We start from the raw sequence: 18,331 nt of genomic DNA, 5'->3' as shown, positions 1-18,331 counted from the left end.
TTTGATGCAGGAAAGCGCCTGAGGAGTGCTGTGTGGCATTTCTTTACAAGGTCTATCGAGGTTGTGGGAACCTCACAATGCACTGTCTGGTCTGATATTGTGAAGCACGCAAACAACACGTCAAATCTATTTAAGGTATTGTCCACTGAAGGGCTTTTTAATATTGTATCATAAATTGAAGATTATTCATATTCTCTTTTATAGCACTTGAAATTAAAACACCCGGCTCAGCACAAGGAAGCTGAAAACCAAAGAAAAGAGGAGGAAGAAAAAGCATCCAAGAGGCATAAGACCACTGACAACCTGTAGCAGCATACCATATCAGAGATGGCACAAACTTGGCTAAAGTATTCGCCGACTTGCGCGCGAAGCAAGAACATTGATCAGGCCCTTATAAGAATGATTGCAATCAACATGCAACCAGCAACCATTGTAGAGGACCCCGGATTTCAGTCGCTGGTGTGTTTGCTTGATTCTTGATACCAGCTGTCCTCCAGAAGACACATAATGAGAAGTTTGCTACCTGATATGTACACAACCCGTGCCGGAGAGATAAAGCGGGAACTTCTGCAGATTTCTCACGTAGCTCTGACTAGTGACCTGTGGACATCAAGAACAACGGAAAGTTATCTTGCTATCACCTGCCACTTTGTTACTTCCACGTGGGAACTCAAGTTCCTGGTTCAAGCGATGTTTGGGTTAAAAAAAGACCACACGGCTGAGCACATTGCGGCGTCATTTCCAAAAGTTGCAGAAAAATGGGGAATTTCCCGAAAAGTTGTTGCGATGGTTACTGACAATGCTGCCAATATTGTTGCCGCCGTCAGACACACTGGTTGGACACATGTCCCTTGCTTTGCACACACCCTGAATCTAGTGGTTTCTGAGGCAATTAAGGCTGAAACAAAGATCCATCAGCTTAGAAAGAGCTGCAGGGACATTGTGAGCTTTTTCCACTTCAGCATTAAGGCCTCAGAAAAGCTAAAGGAGATACAACTACAGCTGGGAATTCCTGAGAACAAACTCATCCAAGACATAGAAACCAGATGGAACTCAACTTACTACACGTTGGAACGCATCACGGAGCAACATCAAGCCATTACCACAGCACTTTGTCTCTCTGGTTGTAATGCAATATGTCTTTCATCTTCTGATGTGAGCCTGCTGAAAGCTGCCATGGCCGTTTTAAAACCCTTTGAGGCAACGACCAAAGAGATTTCTGCAGACAAGCATGTCTCCATTTTTAAGGTGATACCTCTGGCGAACTCACGACAGTGTTTGACTGGTGCGATTACAGAAAAGGACACACCCCTGGTTTCCAACCTTAGTTACCAGATGAGACACCACTTCACAAATATTGAAAGCGCTTGCATGCTGGCGATGTCGACCTTATTGGATCCCCAGATGAAGAAATTGGCGTTCAGTGACTCCGCAGCCATGAGACAGGCAGAGCAGTGGGTTGTTCAGGAGATGTCAGGGCATGTCCAGACTAATGATTCCAATGAAGATAGGCAGTCAAGTAATACAACTGAAGCAGCTGGCCTGTGGGATCTCTTCGACTCAGTGGTCCAGCAATCAACATCACAAAGAACCTTAACCAGCAATGCCACACTGGAAGCCAGAAAGTATTTTGAAGAACCAGTGCTAGCAAGACTTCAAGATCCCTCACTGTGGTGGAAGGAGAATAAGCGATACTATGAACTTATCGCAAAAATTGCAAAGAAGTATCTTTGCATCCCTGGTACATCTGTTCCCGCCAAAAGGGTGTTCTCTAAAGTAGGGGAGCTAGTCTCCATGAGGCGTAATCGGTTGAAGCCAAAGATTGTGAACATGTTCTTGTTTTGAAACAAAAATATCTGAGATTTTTCCTTACCTGCTGCTGTCTAAGCTCTTTTTTTTTAGCTAACTTGGCCGGCTGAAAGTAAAGTAGACGCTAGTTACCCGATATTGTTTTTTTAACGATATTGATTTCACTTGAGGTCTAGTAATATGTATCAAGTCCCTATGTTCACTCGTCGAATAGTATGTATGGCCCTTCTGTATGGTCCTGTATACCAGGGAGGCTCTGATGTATCGAGTATTAAAGCGCAAGATCCATAATAAGTCGGGTACCCGTGTTTGGTTATTATAAGTGACCCGTGCAGTAGCTGGTAAAATTTCATTGTGTACTTGCAGATTGCTTAAAGAATGTACCATTGCAGTTTCTCTTCATTTCCTCGAGAAAATTAAAAGTGTGTCCCAGTAAATTGAAATTTTTGACTTGACTGTCTTGTTGATGCTACTATAGAGAACTGAACCGGAAACCATGCGAGAGTGCCATAATTTAGTCAATTAGATCACGTGACTTACATTTATTTCAATGACGTCAAAGTATCGGTATCGATATCGAAGAAAAAAGGAAATATCGTACTCGGTATCGTATCGATTCAAAAAAGGCCGTATCGGCCCATCCTTACCACTACCCGCAGCAGAGAACCCAGATTCAGAGACTTTACCTACAGCACCAAGACGAACAAGGTGGGAAACAGCTCGAAAACACAAGAATAAATTCAAACAATCAAGAACTGCACCAACAAATTCCATAGCTATTACAGTCAATGAACTTTTAGTATAATTAGTGATAACTGCCTTGTTAGTATTATATGGAATATATATTTAGGTTAATAATTTTAATGATTAACTAAGTTCACATGTCGAGGACGACAAATGTTAAGCAGGGGAGTGTGTGACCAGGCTCACAAAATGCATGACATTTTTGGCATACTTTTAGAGTTACATCTGCAGAAACTATTTACTGTTGGTAATCAAATCATCCCACATAGCATTTGCACCATAAATTTCCTGTGTCTCACACTATCACACCTAGCTTCAAAATCATAAGAATTTCCTGCTATTGTTTGATTCCTCATAGAAGAAGTACAGTTTGTTAGCTTAATTCAGTAGTTCAGAGTGTAAAGACCTGCACTTACAAGCTCAGGACCTCTTGGTCACAAAAAGTAACTCCATTGTAACCGCAAGTTGGTGACCTATTTGACTGAGGATTTGTTATGTCACATTTGACCTTGTTATTATGTCTTAGAGTTTAAGTTCAAGAATAATAAAGTTCATAGGTACTTATCTCAATCTAATTGTCTAGTCTTTGCTTGAATCCTTAGTTAATTCATGTTCAAAATTTGTCTAGAGTGTAGTCAGATTTCAGAACATTGTATTAATCTGTACCTTTCATTCACTAGACATGTTTTGCAATACTGTAGTAGAATGAGTTCATTGGTGAAATCGGATATTTCATTGTAGTTTTCATTGTTTAGTTCATGAATAATGACAGATGTTGTCCTGTCACAGAATATGTTGCCAGTTTTCCTAGTTTTATGTCAAAGGGAAAATATGAAAATGCTATTGAGATTAGTTTTGTTTAATATTATGTTTTTTTGAGCTATTGTTATATCAGTATTAACTTGTTTTCATTTATTTTATGTTCAGTTCTAAGAATAACTCACTATTCAATAGTTATATGTTTGGATAAGAGGATTAGTATTTTATTAAGTGTCACACAATGAGCACTGTTCTGTCGTGTAATACTTTGAAATTGTCTTGTTTGTTAAATTCAGTGCATTGCCATGACAATCTATTGTACTTTTACTAGTTGTTTTATTTTCATTATTTTATTGTAAATTATTTGTTAGTGATTTGCTATTTGTTATTTATTTCTTTTAGCTATCAGTCTCTCTCTTCTGTTTTAGTACTTTTCTGTATAAATAAATTCATTTGTGGCCAGAAGTCTGTCTCATTGTTCAAATAACAACATCAGAACCTGCCTTGGTCACATTAGGGTAAGGGAACACCAAAGAGCTTCAAAGGATCAAGCATAACAATTAAGACTGTGCAAGACAACAGCATTTGTCAGGTCACTAAGCTACTACAACTGTTTGATGAAAAAGGAAGTTCAGTGTCGTAAACAACAGTGAAGCTGTGAGAAAAAACGTGAGAAAAAATGTCTGCTCAGACACAACAGAAATCAACTCCATTAGCGTTGTGTTTAGGCCACTTAAAATTTATTTCAAACTCTTTTGTTGACGAAGATTGCGCTGAAAACTGACAAAACTTGAACAAATTCATTTAATTTCTTGGATTGCTTGGGTCAGGTCATCGTGTACGACTTGTAGAAGTCGAGGGTGATTTTTTGGGCTGATTTTTTCTCATAAAAGGTCTACTTATACACAAGTAAATACGGATTGCTTGTAAGATCTGCTTAAAGAATAATTTTGTAATTATGTACCTTCAGCTTTTCATCGTTTGTATCAATGGCTTTGCAAAACATATTTATGAGTCTAATCTTGAGCTATACATTTTCAAGTTTCTGTTTAAAGAAATTAAAAATTACTGTAGGAACAACTGTTTTCACGGTTGTTAAATTTTTCAGTTAAAACCAAACACATGAATCATTGTTTTCTCTTTGTAATGTTGTAAATAGTAAAAGTTGAATACACAACTTTTCCGTTGGCAATTTTCATTATTAAATGTATTAGTAGAAACCCAAAGACGCAAATTGACCAAAAGTAATCAAATAGAGCTCTAAACCTGCGCATGTGAATGGACCACTGTTTAAGTTAAATATGAGCGTATACTTTTACAATAACTTAAAAAAAACAATTTATTCGTTCATCTTTAGTTAAACATTAATCATTAATTATGGATTGACACAGTACCAGTTAAGCTTCATTATGAGAAAAAGGAGTGACAGTTTAACAATCAGAGAGAAAAGTAAATCTAATGGAGATCCTCAGGAGACCCAAAGAGAATGGCCAAGTCCAAATGCCGTGAAAATGTTAATGGTTAATGCACACCTCCATCAAAGAACACGAAATGTTTATGGATGCATTTGGATGTTCAGCCAAATCGTCCAAATCTCTTGTGCATGACAAAACCTTTTTCTAGCAGTTAGTCTAGATCATCATCATTTTGGGAATGAACACTGTCACAGTACGAGTAGTAGGACAGGCCATATAGGGGCATGCACGCCCTTAGCGTTTTGCAATCACTTGTTTGCTTGAACTCATGGCAAATAAAGTAGATTTCAAGAAAACTCATACTTGTCTCCAGACTCTACTTTATGACATGGAGTCAGAAGTGGGATCCTCAGAAGATACTGGGTCCTCCAGGTGAACAATTTTGAGGACATTAGTTACTTAGAGCACTACCAGAAAGTAATTAAATCCTTACCAGATGCCAACTTCAATTGCCTGAAGCAGGGAAATAGACCACTGGTGGCGTTTGTCACCAAAGCGCAACCGTTAGTAGAAGATGGCAGATACAATCCTTCTGCTGAAGAAAATACCCTCCGAGGTACAGTGGTATTTGGCATGGTGTCTGATAAGGTACACAAAGACAAAATACCACTTGGCAATGGGCCGACCTTAGAACAAGTATATGACCCTGCAAAAGTTGATGAAAGCACCACAGCACAAATAAAGAAAATTTCGAAAGGTGATGAGAAATCTGCTTTTTACACTGTTAAATGAGAATCTGCATACTTGACCCACTAAAACAGAGCTTCCAACATCAACCTCTGCAGGGTGACCAAACTCAAAAAGGTTCAGCCAAGACTTGCCACTATGCAAGAGTGTGCATGCAGCAACATTTTCAAAAGGTTTACCACATTGTGAGTGGTCCAGAGTACCAGGGCCTAAACATCCACCAAGAAGATGACTACCCCATGAATGACAATTATGGTGTCTACACATATGATGAAGAAATAAGCACTGAACCCATCGCTGTATTGCTTGGATCCTTTACCTCAAACAAAGGGGCAGCAAACTCAAGAAATGCACTTTATGCCCTTAACAGCCATCCAGACAAGATATACGCCAAGGTCATGATTAATGAAAACCACAACATCAGCTTGAAAGTAGATACTGGAGCAGATGCCTGCATAATCACCACCACAGATCTCCAGCACTTCCTTTATCCGCTTTCCATTCTTCCATGTAGCAATGTTTTAAGAGGATATGGAGGCTCTGAGATAGAAAATGTTGGTGCACCTATCTTAAAGGTCTCCTTAAAGGACAAGTAGGACAATATCAAATTCAACATCATGGATTCCCAGGAAGCCCATCCATGCTTGGTTTCTGACAATCCCACGATCTGGGCATAATATCAGCAAATTTAGATGAGGTTAATACCATTCCCCCACCAGGAAAGTAACTGAGTGGTCAGCTAACCAAGCCCACTGTTTAAGAAGAGTACAAAGCTTGCCTCAACAAGTTAGGTTGCTTCCCATGAGAGAGGCACCCCATTCAACCGATTTGACAACCCAGTTCCAGAAAAGTTTCTGGAAAAAATCTAGGGTGTGGTTTGACTCTAATTTGTCAATGCATGAGCAAATTACTAGAGTCAGCTCCACAGCATTCTACATTTGTATAATGTCAGGAGAATCCATAAATATTTGTCACAGCAATCTACAGAAACTCTTATTCATGCATTCATATCTAGCCGCCTAGATTATTGTAATAGTTTGCAATATGGCTCTCCTAGTTATCAACTTAAAAAATTACAACATGTTCAAAATGCTGCTGCAAGGGTAATTTTTCAGGAGGCAAAATATAATCATGTCACAACATTACTTGGAGAATTACAATGTCTCCATGCAAAATTCTGTATAGATTTTAAAATTTTACTTATTCCCTTTAAAGTTATACACAGGCAAACCCCGCACTATCTTAGTGAGCTAAATACCATTAAACAGAAGGGTAAATATAGTCTTCGATCTACAAGTAGTCTGACATTAAATTATTGTTCAATAAAGTTGCTCACTATGAATGGTGACAGGTTTTTTTAGTGTAGCTGCCCCAAGACTTTGGAATGACTTACCAGAGAGTATAACACCAATTTAAAGAGAAAGTAAAGACTCACTTATTTTAAGGTGTTTTTAGTGTGAAAGTTGTGATCTCATTTCAATTTTTAGACTCGATTATTAATTTATATCATTGTAATTATTAATTAATTGTTATCATATTTTAGTCTTGTATGTAGTATTTTCAACTCGTATATAGATATATAACGATACTGTAATGCGCAAATGAAAACTTTTATATTGATATTTGCACGATAGAAATTTAATAAATTATTATTACTATTATTATCATTATTTTGATGCGACCTCACATTAAAGCTTCCACACATACCAGCTTTCATGAGAAACCAAGTTCTCCAAGCAATCCACCTGGAACACCAGGGAGAGAACAAATGTATCCTCCAAGCTAGAGAATCAGTGTTCTGGTACAGTTTCTCCACTAATATTAGGCAAATGGTGAAGAACTCTGATTTGTGTAACAAGCATCAGCCATCTCAACCCAAACTATCCATCTTTCAGCCTCCAACCTGGCCATGGGCATCACACTGCACTTTAGTTCTCCATACCACCATCACATAAACAGTCTGGCAGAAAGAACAATTGAGACCTGCAAATCACTCTTGAGGAAGGCACTTGAGTAGAATGAATGCGCTCACACAGCCTTGTGGACATATGGCACAACTCCACTTGGTGACTAGATCCCATCACCCCACAAGTTATTGTTTGCACATAAACTGCCAACAACGCATCCAAGCAGCCAAAGCACACTAAAATCCTAACACCTAGATGATGACCTTTACCAAGAAGCTAACCAGAGGAGACAAAAAGAAGTCAGCATTTTATAACAGAAAGGCCGGTAGTGATTGGAGGCCCCTCAACAATGGAGACCAGTGTTTGCCTGGAATGCCTTGAAGAAAACCTGACAGCCAGCAGCTGTGCTAAATAGGCAACAGCCAACAGAGGGGCCCTGAACTTATAACATGGACATTCTAGGGAAAATCTACCAGAGAACTAGGGAACACTTGAAGCAAGAGTGAAATCACTCCCTCAGCCAGCAATAACTCTCCACCCACAGTACAGTACATTGTAGAGAGAAGGACCATTGGAGCCATGAGGTGAAGGGTAAAAGAGTGCCATTGACTGACTGCCTCTGCACTGGTGGATGACATGAAAAAAGGCAACCTAATCATTTGACCTAATGGCAAAAACATAAATGACAAAAATTTATTTGTCAAAAGAGTCACATGAATACAAATATTATGTGTACCTTCACTTTTATGAGCCACTTGTCAGGACCTCATTACTTGAGACCTCCATATGCACTGTACTCTTGAGTCAACAATTCCCAATTTTAATTCATTTTTTTCAACTGTTTCCTACCAAACTGAAGGCACTTCCAATGAATCCCATCATTCTTCCATGCTTTCCACTAGTGTCAAAGATTCTAATTTTCAAACCATAAAATCATATATGTAAATGAGCATTGTCTTTGCTCTGCTCTGATTGGTTTATTGTAATAAAGAATAACAAACATTCTGCAAAATCTATTTCTGTAAATACCTTTATGCAAACCTTTAAGTCCATGCACTTCAGTAATTTCTAATCAACTTTGAAAGTATAGCACTAAGTTGTCTTTAGTTGATATTGTTCCAGTGAATGAGAAACATTTCGATGATTGACAAGAGACATTTGATATATTAACCCAGATTATGCCAGACTTCATGCTAAACTACATCAGGTATCAGTTTTGTCAAAGGAAAATGTGAAAAGTGTGTTTACTGAATGTACAAAGTATTTTTAAGTTTTATGTCTGTCTTACAAGTGCCAATGTTAACAAGGATACCCTTGGACGAATGAAAGTGGACTATTTCACTATATTTTTGTTTTCTTTTGGATCAAATTTGTGTTTTAAAAACACTGAACTGTAGTTTTCTGTTCTGCCATTACATCTTGAATATCCAAGCCTGTTCTTCTTGATTGCCCAAAATTCTATCTATTGCTGGTCCAGATATAATTATCTAACAGTAAAAAAGTCCCTTGAGGATGACAGTTACCATAAATATCTCTTGCTTGAATGTCAAACACTTTAAAATGGCCATCATCAGGAAAATAAACAGTAGCAGCAGTAGTGCAACCAATTGCCAAAACAAATGATCTGTATTCAACTGGTTACAATGGCTCAAAACCTCTTTTTAAGCCTACACAGTATTCACATCCCTCAATGGTAGACTAACCATGGACATTACCACTATAGCTTGCACTATATTACAGCTGGTAATTTTCATCTGATTCTGTGAGCATTGCATTGTTTAGTGATCCAGTTAGCAGTAAATATGATTGTCTTGTCAGTTGTGATAAACTACAGCAAAGTTGATTTAAAATATGTATTACTTGTTTTGAGTCACAAGAGTAACTTATTCCTTTCAAATTGTGATATTTTAAAATACACAACTCATTGCAACACATCTATGTCCTAGATTTAGTCCAAATGCAACATCTGCTGGACAATATGGCGCTTGTATTGTTTTACTAGGATCAACATAGAGCATAGAACGACTAGGATTTTCTCTTTATCATTAGAAAGCTGGTAGTTTGCATAGTTGCTTTAATGAGTTACACTCCTGTACTCACCATATGGGAAATTACCAGAAAACAATGTCAATACTTAAAGATATGCTTTTCAATGTTCATCTTTCCTCATTTATCACCTATATGAAGATACATAATAACCCAAAAACTTTAAAACTCAATGGTTTTCAATACAATTTTCATCTTATTGAATGCCAGTTAGTTCTCATTTTATGTATGGACTTGATACAGTGAGTATTCCTCCTTGATCTAAGTGTACATTTAATGTAGCCATACATTTTTAAAGACATAGGATTGTTTTCTTGTGAGAACCTTTCAAGTTTTTATACAAGTATTTGCTAGGATCACAATCAAATCTTTCCCTTTTGACCTCAAGGAGACAGAATTTTACCTCAAGAAATGAGCATCTCACCGTGATCTCGTCCATTTTTTCTCACACAAGGAACTGGGACCATGACCACCCACTTAGTTGCCAAAACAGGAGAAAGAAAAATGCCTGCAGGTTAAGACTCTCTCTCCGGTTACCCTCCCGTAATAACTTCTCAGGAATACGATATAGAATAACTTCCAAAGAACAAAGTAAATTTCAGTAAATGTTGATCATCTATTCTAACAAAACCGCTCATAAAAGATCTGTAAGTCTTCAGAGAGTTTGAAGAAATACAGGAAATGACTGAGGTTCAAAGGCAAAACGACATTATTGTCCCCAATTAGCCATGAAATAACTTTAAAGGGAATCCATGAAAGAGTGTGTCAGAAACAGGATAATTGGTATTGGTTTAAGCTGATATTGATGTAGTGATTGTGGAATATCTGGCCAGAAATCCAGCATACACTCTGTCTGCTCTAATGAATGAGTTTGTCTATCTTTTGCCTGAAAGATCTTTACAGTCAATCAGCTAACAATTGATCAAGGTATGTCCATGAGATAAAGGAACAATTGATTGTAGTTTTTTAGTCAGTCCGAGATATAATTTGTTGTGTATGCAAGAGGACCAAAAAAGAAAACTAAAATCTGGAAGAGAAAAGCAACAGTGTAGGTTCCTTACTTACTCCCCACAAGAGAACTCATTCTCAGCAACGTCATTTTTATCTTGCTAATTGCACATACATTTTAAAAAACCATCAAATCTTTCAACAATACATGCAACAAGTAACACAACTTAACACAAGAGGGAGTCTGTAAAGTCTTTGACTGATCATATCAATAATATCCCACCTTTAGATGTGAAACAAACAAAAGAAATGAAGCATGTAACTTTTGCACCAATAACTTGTGGCTATGAAAAAGTGATTCACCATAGATGACAGCAAGCCAAGACTATCACTAACAATGACACAGTTTTTGCAAATTTTAATTCAGGAAATGATCAATGATTGACATTAGATGTAACTGTGTTACACTTTGCTTTGTTATCTCAAGTTATTGTTGCCACCATAAATGGTTAATTTTCTATAATGACTTGTTTACATTGTGTGTAATCTAGAAGCAAATTATTGTGACTAATTTTAGAACTAGGTGATCGGTTTAGAAACTACACATAGGTCCATTTTTTATTTCCCACTAAACCTAGTTCTTCACAGTGAAGAACAAGGGCTATGTCCATGTGCTACATGTACATGTACTGTATGTCTTTTCTCATAACAATTTGTTTAGTTGGTTGAAGCCACTGTAATTTCAGTGTATCTACCACCAGCACCTGGTCCATCTTTACAGAACAGTCCAGTTCAACCTTACCAGCCATCTACTTTTGAGACTCTGCCACTACCAACTACACTGTCACCAGCTTCACCAGCCTTTGTTTCAACTCCATTTTTATCACTGATTTCAGCCAAAAATTGAGCCACATAGAGTACCAGCATCATCTTCACTTCAAACAACTCCACAAACTCCCCCAACACTTCCTTCAGTGGGAGTCAGATGGATCACCCTATTCCTGTTGCCAATAAGGCATAATATTCCATTTGCTCTCTTGGAGAGCATACCTGATTCTCAACTATACATGCAGAACTGGAATATTTAAATAATATGTCTGAGCAGCAAAAACAAGCACTGGAACATCTTGACACTCTGATTGGAGTCCTTAAAACCCATCCCAATCATTTCTACCCTGCTGTCTCTAGGCAAACAGTGTTGCCTATACACAAGAGCCACATATACAAGTGCCATCAGTCATCCAGGAATATACCATAAATGATTCTACAATTTTCATGCTTCAATCAAAGTCTACTTCAGAGAAGAATTTTGCAGTGTACCTGGTGCAAAATTTTTTCTTCCTTCCAAACTGGAAGGGTAGAATGTCACAGGAGTTGAGATCAAACTTCTACTTCACAAAGAAAAAAATGCTTAGCTTAGGGAAATCGTGTTGAGATAATTTCTGTTGATCTGGAAAGATTATAGCATGATTGTTGGGTTGTGACTGATTCCTGCCTAAGGAATAGGAAAGGCATCAGAAGAGGTTTGCCCTGATGAATTGTACTGTTATTAGAGGCCACAAATGGCCCTGAATTTTTTTCAGGCCTTATTTCTACTACTAGTTCAGTAGTAGAAAATAACTGCGAGGATCACTGCGAGGATCACTTCTATATTTAAAACTTGTTATAATTATACATTTCCCTGCTGGAACTGGGTTTTCAAGATTTTGTAGGATATAATTTCTATGTTAAATCATTTAGGTAGAATAAAAGAGTTATGTGTAAGCATTTGTCTTAAACTTAGGGACCTTAAGCATTGCCAATGAAATGCACGACAACAACATTCATTACCCAAGGAGGATTGGGTCGAGGGTTTCATTCTCGGCACAAAAAACAAAAGTTAAGCAGTGTGTTGTTTTGAGGCAACAACAAGTTTTGGTTCTCTGACTAGTTGCCCTTGTTATGGCTTTCAGAAATGTCCAAAATCTGCTTCTAATTAATCACAACAATGGCTTTATTGATGATGATGATGAATTTGTTGCTCTGTACGACCTCTATGCATCGAAAAACCTCAACTTTCCATACAATTCATACGTACCTTTTGACCTGAAGAGGTTGATGAGTCTAAGAGTTTTGCAGAGTTTTGCTGTGGAAAATGAGATATATGAATTCTGAAGGAGTTTTGCAAATCCCTGACACAACTACCTGCAGTCAGCGCTCTGTTTGTGATGGACTAGAAGGTCTCTGCATGCTGCTAAAGTGGCTTTCATACCCATGCAGATATGGAGACATGATCCATAAGTTTGCTTAACCTGTTCCAGTTCTCTCACTGCCCCAGCTGTAACCCTGAGCTCTGGACTCGTCAGAGAATTCAAATAGGCAGCAATGCTTTCCCATACTTTCTCTCTCTCACTGCTTTTCGGTTTAAAATTGTAAGGTTTGCTCGTTACAGCTTCACAAAGCATCAAGACATCATGGCCTTCTGTCCAAACAAAATACCTGGATTTACTTGCTGTCAAAAGAACATGAAAATAGATTTTCTAGTACCAAAACTGAAGATTTATACCTTGAAGAGCAACTTAAAATTAGCACGATGATATGCAGGTCTAAAATAAGAAGAACATGGTTTCAAATATCCCAAAATTCTCCTTAAAGAGATACTGAAAGTCTTATATTTCTTTTGAACTGGTCCTTGCTCATCTGTAGAAATGTGGCCGGCCATGGTTTCGGATGCTTCTGAAAGGAAAGTCATTTTAGTTTGTTAAAAATCGCTAACTATTGAACATTTGACTTCCGCTGGTCCGCAAATAATACATCAAACAATCATTACATCAAAAGGGGGAAATGGATAATTATCAGCATGTAATAGTTTAGTTGTTTACCTACGTTTTCACCAGGACGAAAACCTGCTCAGATTCAGTCGTCAACGAAGTCTGAACGACGTTTTGACAACACTGCACATGCGCAGAACGCTCGCGCGGGAAAATTTTACTCTCTCCCGTCGTCGTCGTGCCATTTCGTTGTCGATGCTTATGGTCCCTATTATTGTACCTTCAGATCTCTTCCATTGAGTTGAAGTTTCGTTGGCCCCAGTTTCAAACTTTGATAGTTGGAAGGTCGTCTGGGGAGTGTCTAGGAATTCTTCGCAACCAAATAACCAACTTGTCAATGTTAGGAAATGAAAGAAATAGCTTTACGCGACAACCGAAACATTTGCACAAGCTGATCAAGATCAGTAGACCAGAAGTGACCAACGAACAATCTCTCCATACTACATGTATATCAGTACATTTCAAGTAGAATTCGAAGCGTGATCGGATGAAAGAATAACGTTCACCCTCAACGCGAGAATTGATAAAGATCAAAACTTACCATCAACTGCACTCATCAGACCTTCCTCCAGTTCGAATTCGCAGGACACTCTCAGTTGGTTTTGTAATTGGCCAGGATAATTAGCCGTTCCATATGTATTTCATGAACAGATACACCCACAAAGACGCCTTCACTCACTGATGACGATGGAAAAATCTATGAATGCTATTCGGTAGCCGTAGAAGTTCACCCGCAGTTGTGACTTGTGAGGGACAACGGCAAAATGTGCAAATCCCGCGCAAGTAACGCGCGCATAGAGGTCGTGATGTGACAAGTACGTTGTGTAACGGTCACCAAGAATGACGAGCCAATAATTAGCCGTTCACAGTAGTAGACAAAAATCGTGAGCGAACAAACTCTGAAGGTAACAATTCGTTTCTACTTTCAAGAGGACGAATGTCTTAGTGAATATAAATAATTAAAATCTACATTTCTTTTAATTTTGAACACCGTAGACCACACGAAAATGTACTCCGAAGACGTTAAAAAATTCCTTCGCCGTGTTGAAGTAAAAGTCTTTTTCCATAACAAAGAGGATGATGTTAACAAACCTAACAAAGATACGTCCAAAACACTTCAGATTCGAAAGCCTTCGTGGACTTCCCTGGAGGGCCAGTTCGTATATTTTTTCACTTTTTATCAAGGAGTGTCGTCAGAACATGTTCAAACTTAAATTCAATTGTAACACCAAATTTTGGAACCTTTCTCCAGAAGAGTGGTCGGCACTACAAATTCTAAAAGAAACACAAAGACAGTATTATAGTCCAGCTGTTATCGACCAAAAAAACACTGAATTGTTCAAATTGATGATAAAAGCATGAAACTTTGCCACAACACTCATGACCCTAAGACTTACATTTTCTGATTTAGGGCCAATCCAAATAATTAACTTCTGAAAATTCGCTAACATGGAAGCGAGGTTGAGAATGAAAAAACCTTTTTAAAAATCTTCTTAAACGACATTTCTTAGAAACATTTGCGACAAAAGCCTTCAAACATAACCACCGAGTCATTTTCTATCCATTCGTATTCATCTTATGCCATTACGGTACTATCCTCTTTGATATTTATCATAATGGTTGGGTTCCCTGTAATTAAACATTAAATATACCTGTTTACATTATTTTCTGAATCATGGTTGGTAACACTTGTTTATCTTAGAAACATAAAGCTTATGTCTTTGCTTGATTTGACATTCTCTTTTGTTACTTTAATAAAATTAACCAGCTATTACAAATAAGCTTTGGTAAACAGATTTGGGATGCCTGTGGTAAAATTTTCAGCTACATTTCTCTAAACGGCACTATAGGTGAAATCCTAAAATGTTCTCCTATGTAACCAAAATTCAACAAACGATTGATATACGCGTAGTCGATCTACTCTCGTCGTTAGTGACACCGTTGTAAATATTAATGGCTGTTAGAGGTTGCCGTCAGAGTTGCACAAACCAGTGCATACCAAATTAGTCTTTAAGCACTTGCATCGTCCTCTATATGAGGCTCTGCATCCGCATCGAATGAGCTGGTGACAAGATTCCTTTGCTTGCGGAAGAGCTGTCCAGAATGGTGATCATGAATTGTTGAGCTGCTGCCACACCCAGTCTGATGGGCTTGGAAGCACTGACTAACAAAAGAAGGTTTGGCCCCATGCGTAGGCTGCATCAAGTATATGGTCCATAAGGCGAGCATCTGCCTCTTCATGCGAGCAAGGCACAAATAAGCCCATCTCCGTTCTTTCAGTTCTCGATAGGAAACCATCGTCATAGGTAGAGTAGATGCTCTTACCCTCGGGGTAAGAGTATCTCCTGCTAGTGCGCATCCTGCGAACGAGCAGGAGAATGCTAATGTTAAAGGGAAGGAGGCGCAGTTGGTCTCATGGAGAATCCATCAGCTTTGAGAAGATGGATGATGGCAGTTCCTGAGCTCTCCAGGATGATTCATGAGTTCGAAGATAGCAACAATCAAACAGATGAAAATGACTATCATGAGCAGAAGTCAGGTGTCCAGAATGCATTCTGCAAAGACATACTGAATACACTATCTTCATTCAAAAACTTGGCAGCCGGTACCTAGAAGGTAAAGGAAACCTGATGGCGATCTCTATCTGGGATATAATGGATAATATGGTGGTCAAAACTTTTGGCAAAGTTACAAAAATTGGCGAGAAACGGTCCAATTCGTTTGCCAATGAGCGGTTCGTCGAGAGAAGCAAGACTGTTAAACAACCACTCAAGAAGAAGAATAATCTTCCCACTTTCACGTCGACGAACAGAAAAACCGTTTTAAAAGACAAAGGGAAAGTGGAAGTTTTGAAGGAGGACTGTGCTTTATTTTTGCGGCTTTACATAGCTTGTCAAATTCGTGTTGGAAACTTGGAAGATATCTTTAAGTATGAGAACCAAGCATGGCCGCCATCACTTCCGCAGCTTGGTCAGCTAAGAGGAGGATAGATGGCAGACTTGGTGCTGTGTTTGCCCAGCACATCAGCACAGATCGCAACTCAACCAGTCGCTGATGCAGTTATTCTTGATGGAACTGCTGTTGTGCGGATGCTATAGCCAAGAACAGCACGCTCGTTTGATGAACACTTAAGTACCGTGTAAGGCCCTTTCATCCTCAAACACCTGGAAACGACGAGGATTGATGACTTATTCTGGGATGTCTATCAGGATGATTCACTGAAGAGATCATTATGAGAAAAGAGAGGCTCTGAACTAGGGCGCAATATACCAGCATCAACAAGGATTCCTGCTGACTGGAAAGGCTTTCTGCGAGTGGCTTAATCATAAATATTTATATTCATCTTATTTTAGATGGTTTCACTGAAGATTCTCGAGGGTAAGAGCATCTACTCTACCTATGGCGAGGGTATCCTATCGAGTACTAAAAGAACGGAGATGCGCTTACTTCTACCTTGCAAACATGAAGAGGAGGATACTCGCCTTATGGTCCATGTACTTGATGCAGCCTCAAGCGGACATCGACGAAATAGAATTAGAAACAATGATACGGATGTTGTTGTACTTGCTATTTCAGTGGCTAGCACTCTTCCAACAGATGAACTCTGGATCACCTATGGATCTGGAAAGAATGTGCGGAATACCCCTGCACTTGCCATAACAATGTCCCTGGGTCCTGATAAAGCCTCGACCCTATCAATGTTCCATGCGCCAACTAGGTGTGATACTGTTTTTTTTTGGAGGGTGTGGAAAAAAAACGGCTCGGGACGTGTGGAACGTATTTCCTCAACTAACACCAGTGCTAAAAGTCCTCAAAGCATTATTACAAGAGATCACAGGGGAGTGCATGGCTGTGCTTGAGAAGTTTGTCGTCCTTACATATGACCGTAAAGCAGCCTTACGAAAATAAACGAAGCGCGACAAAAGCACTTTTCAAAGAGGTCTAAGAACTTTGACAGCATCCCTCCCACTATAGCCTCACTTGAACAGCACGTCAAAAGAGTGGTGTTCCAAGGAAGCTACGTTTGAGGCCCTCCTTTTTCAGCCAGTGCTTCTGAGCCCATCAGATTGGGGGTGGCAGCGGCTCAACAACGCATGGTCACCATTCTGAACAGCTCTACCGCAAACAAAGGAATCTTGTCACCAACTCATTCGATGCGGATGCAGAGCCTCATGTAGAGGAAGATACAAGTGCTTAAAGGCTAATTTGGCATGCACTGGTTTGTGCTACTGTGACGGCAACTTCTAACAGCCATAAATGTTTACAACGGTGTCACTAACGACTAGAGTAGATCGACTAAGAATTATGCATTACATCAATGGTCTGTTGAATTTTGGTTACATAGGAGAACATTTTAGGATTTCAGCTGAAGCGCCGTTCAGAGAAATGTAGCTAAACAATTTACCACAGGCATCCCAAATCCGTTTACCAAAGCTTATTTGTAATAGCTGATTAATTTTACCAAAATAACAGAAGAGAATGTCATAAAAGACATTAAGATAAACAAGTTTTACCAATCGTGATTCAGAAAATAATGTAAACATGTATATTTAATGTTTAACCACTGGGAACCCAAACATTATAATAAATATCAAAGAGGATAGTACGATTAACAATCTTCTAGCTAAACAAGAACTGCCTGCAAAAAGTCTCACCATCACCACTCTTACAAATTTGTGTATCTTATTTTATCTACAATCCACAAACCTTACAACCTAAGTCAACCCATTGTCTCTGCAGTTGTTCCACCGAACTTTTTTCCAGCTATTTAGACCACAGGTGGCCCAAGCTCACGTCTCGAGAAAAAGCCAACGATTAACTCATGAAAGCGACACGCGTTGTGTGACTCGGTGTTAAGTTACGAGAGGAGCCGTTGAACACGTTATAAGGAATAGTATTGGGAACGGAATATGTTACAACGATAAATGTGACAATACCAACAGCGTGACACAGCTCACGATACCCCGGCACAACTGTCGACTATTACAGCAACTATTGGGAGATCGACAGACTAGAGAACACCAAAGCCACAACTACCATAAGGAAGCTAAAGGCACACTTTGCGAGATTCGGAATACAGACGACACTCGACTCTGACAGTGGGACAAACTTCAGTGCTGACCAATTTCGAAAATTCACTCACTAC

General features: G+C 38.8%; 1 protein-coding gene and 1 pseudogene across 1 annotated transcript; both read left to right on the top strand.

Moving 5' to 3' along the window:
- Nucleotides 1–507: 507 nt before the first annotated feature.
- LOC131770987 (E3 SUMO-protein ligase ZBED1-like) lies at nucleotides 508–1,845 on the top strand. The gene has a single exon (XM_059086739.1). The coding sequence runs from the start codon at nucleotides 508–510 to the stop codon at nucleotides 1,843–1,845; it is 1,338 nt and encodes a 445-aa protein (XP_058942722.1).
- Nucleotides 1,846–16,274: 14,429 nt separating this feature from the next.
- LOC136282496 (uncharacterized) lies at nucleotides 16,275–17,433 on the top strand (annotated as a pseudogene).
- The last annotated feature ends 898 nt before the right edge of the window (nucleotides 17,434–18,331 follow it).

Source organism: Pocillopora verrucosa, chromosome 7, assembly GCF_036669915.1.
Source record: "Pocillopora verrucosa isolate sample1 chromosome 7, ASM3666991v2, whole genome shotgun sequence".
Lineage (NCBI taxonomy): Eukaryota > Metazoa > Cnidaria > Anthozoa > Scleractinia > Pocilloporidae > Pocillopora > Pocillopora verrucosa.
Note: the sequence above shows the minus strand (reverse complement) of the source record. Positions and strands in the feature narration are given on the sequence as shown.

Bases quoted from the DNA above. Each gene is read 5' to 3' on its own strand.
- LOC131770987 (XM_059086739.1), top strand. From the start codon at position 508: ATGAGAAGTTTGCTACCTGATATGTACACAACCCGTGCCGGAGAGATA.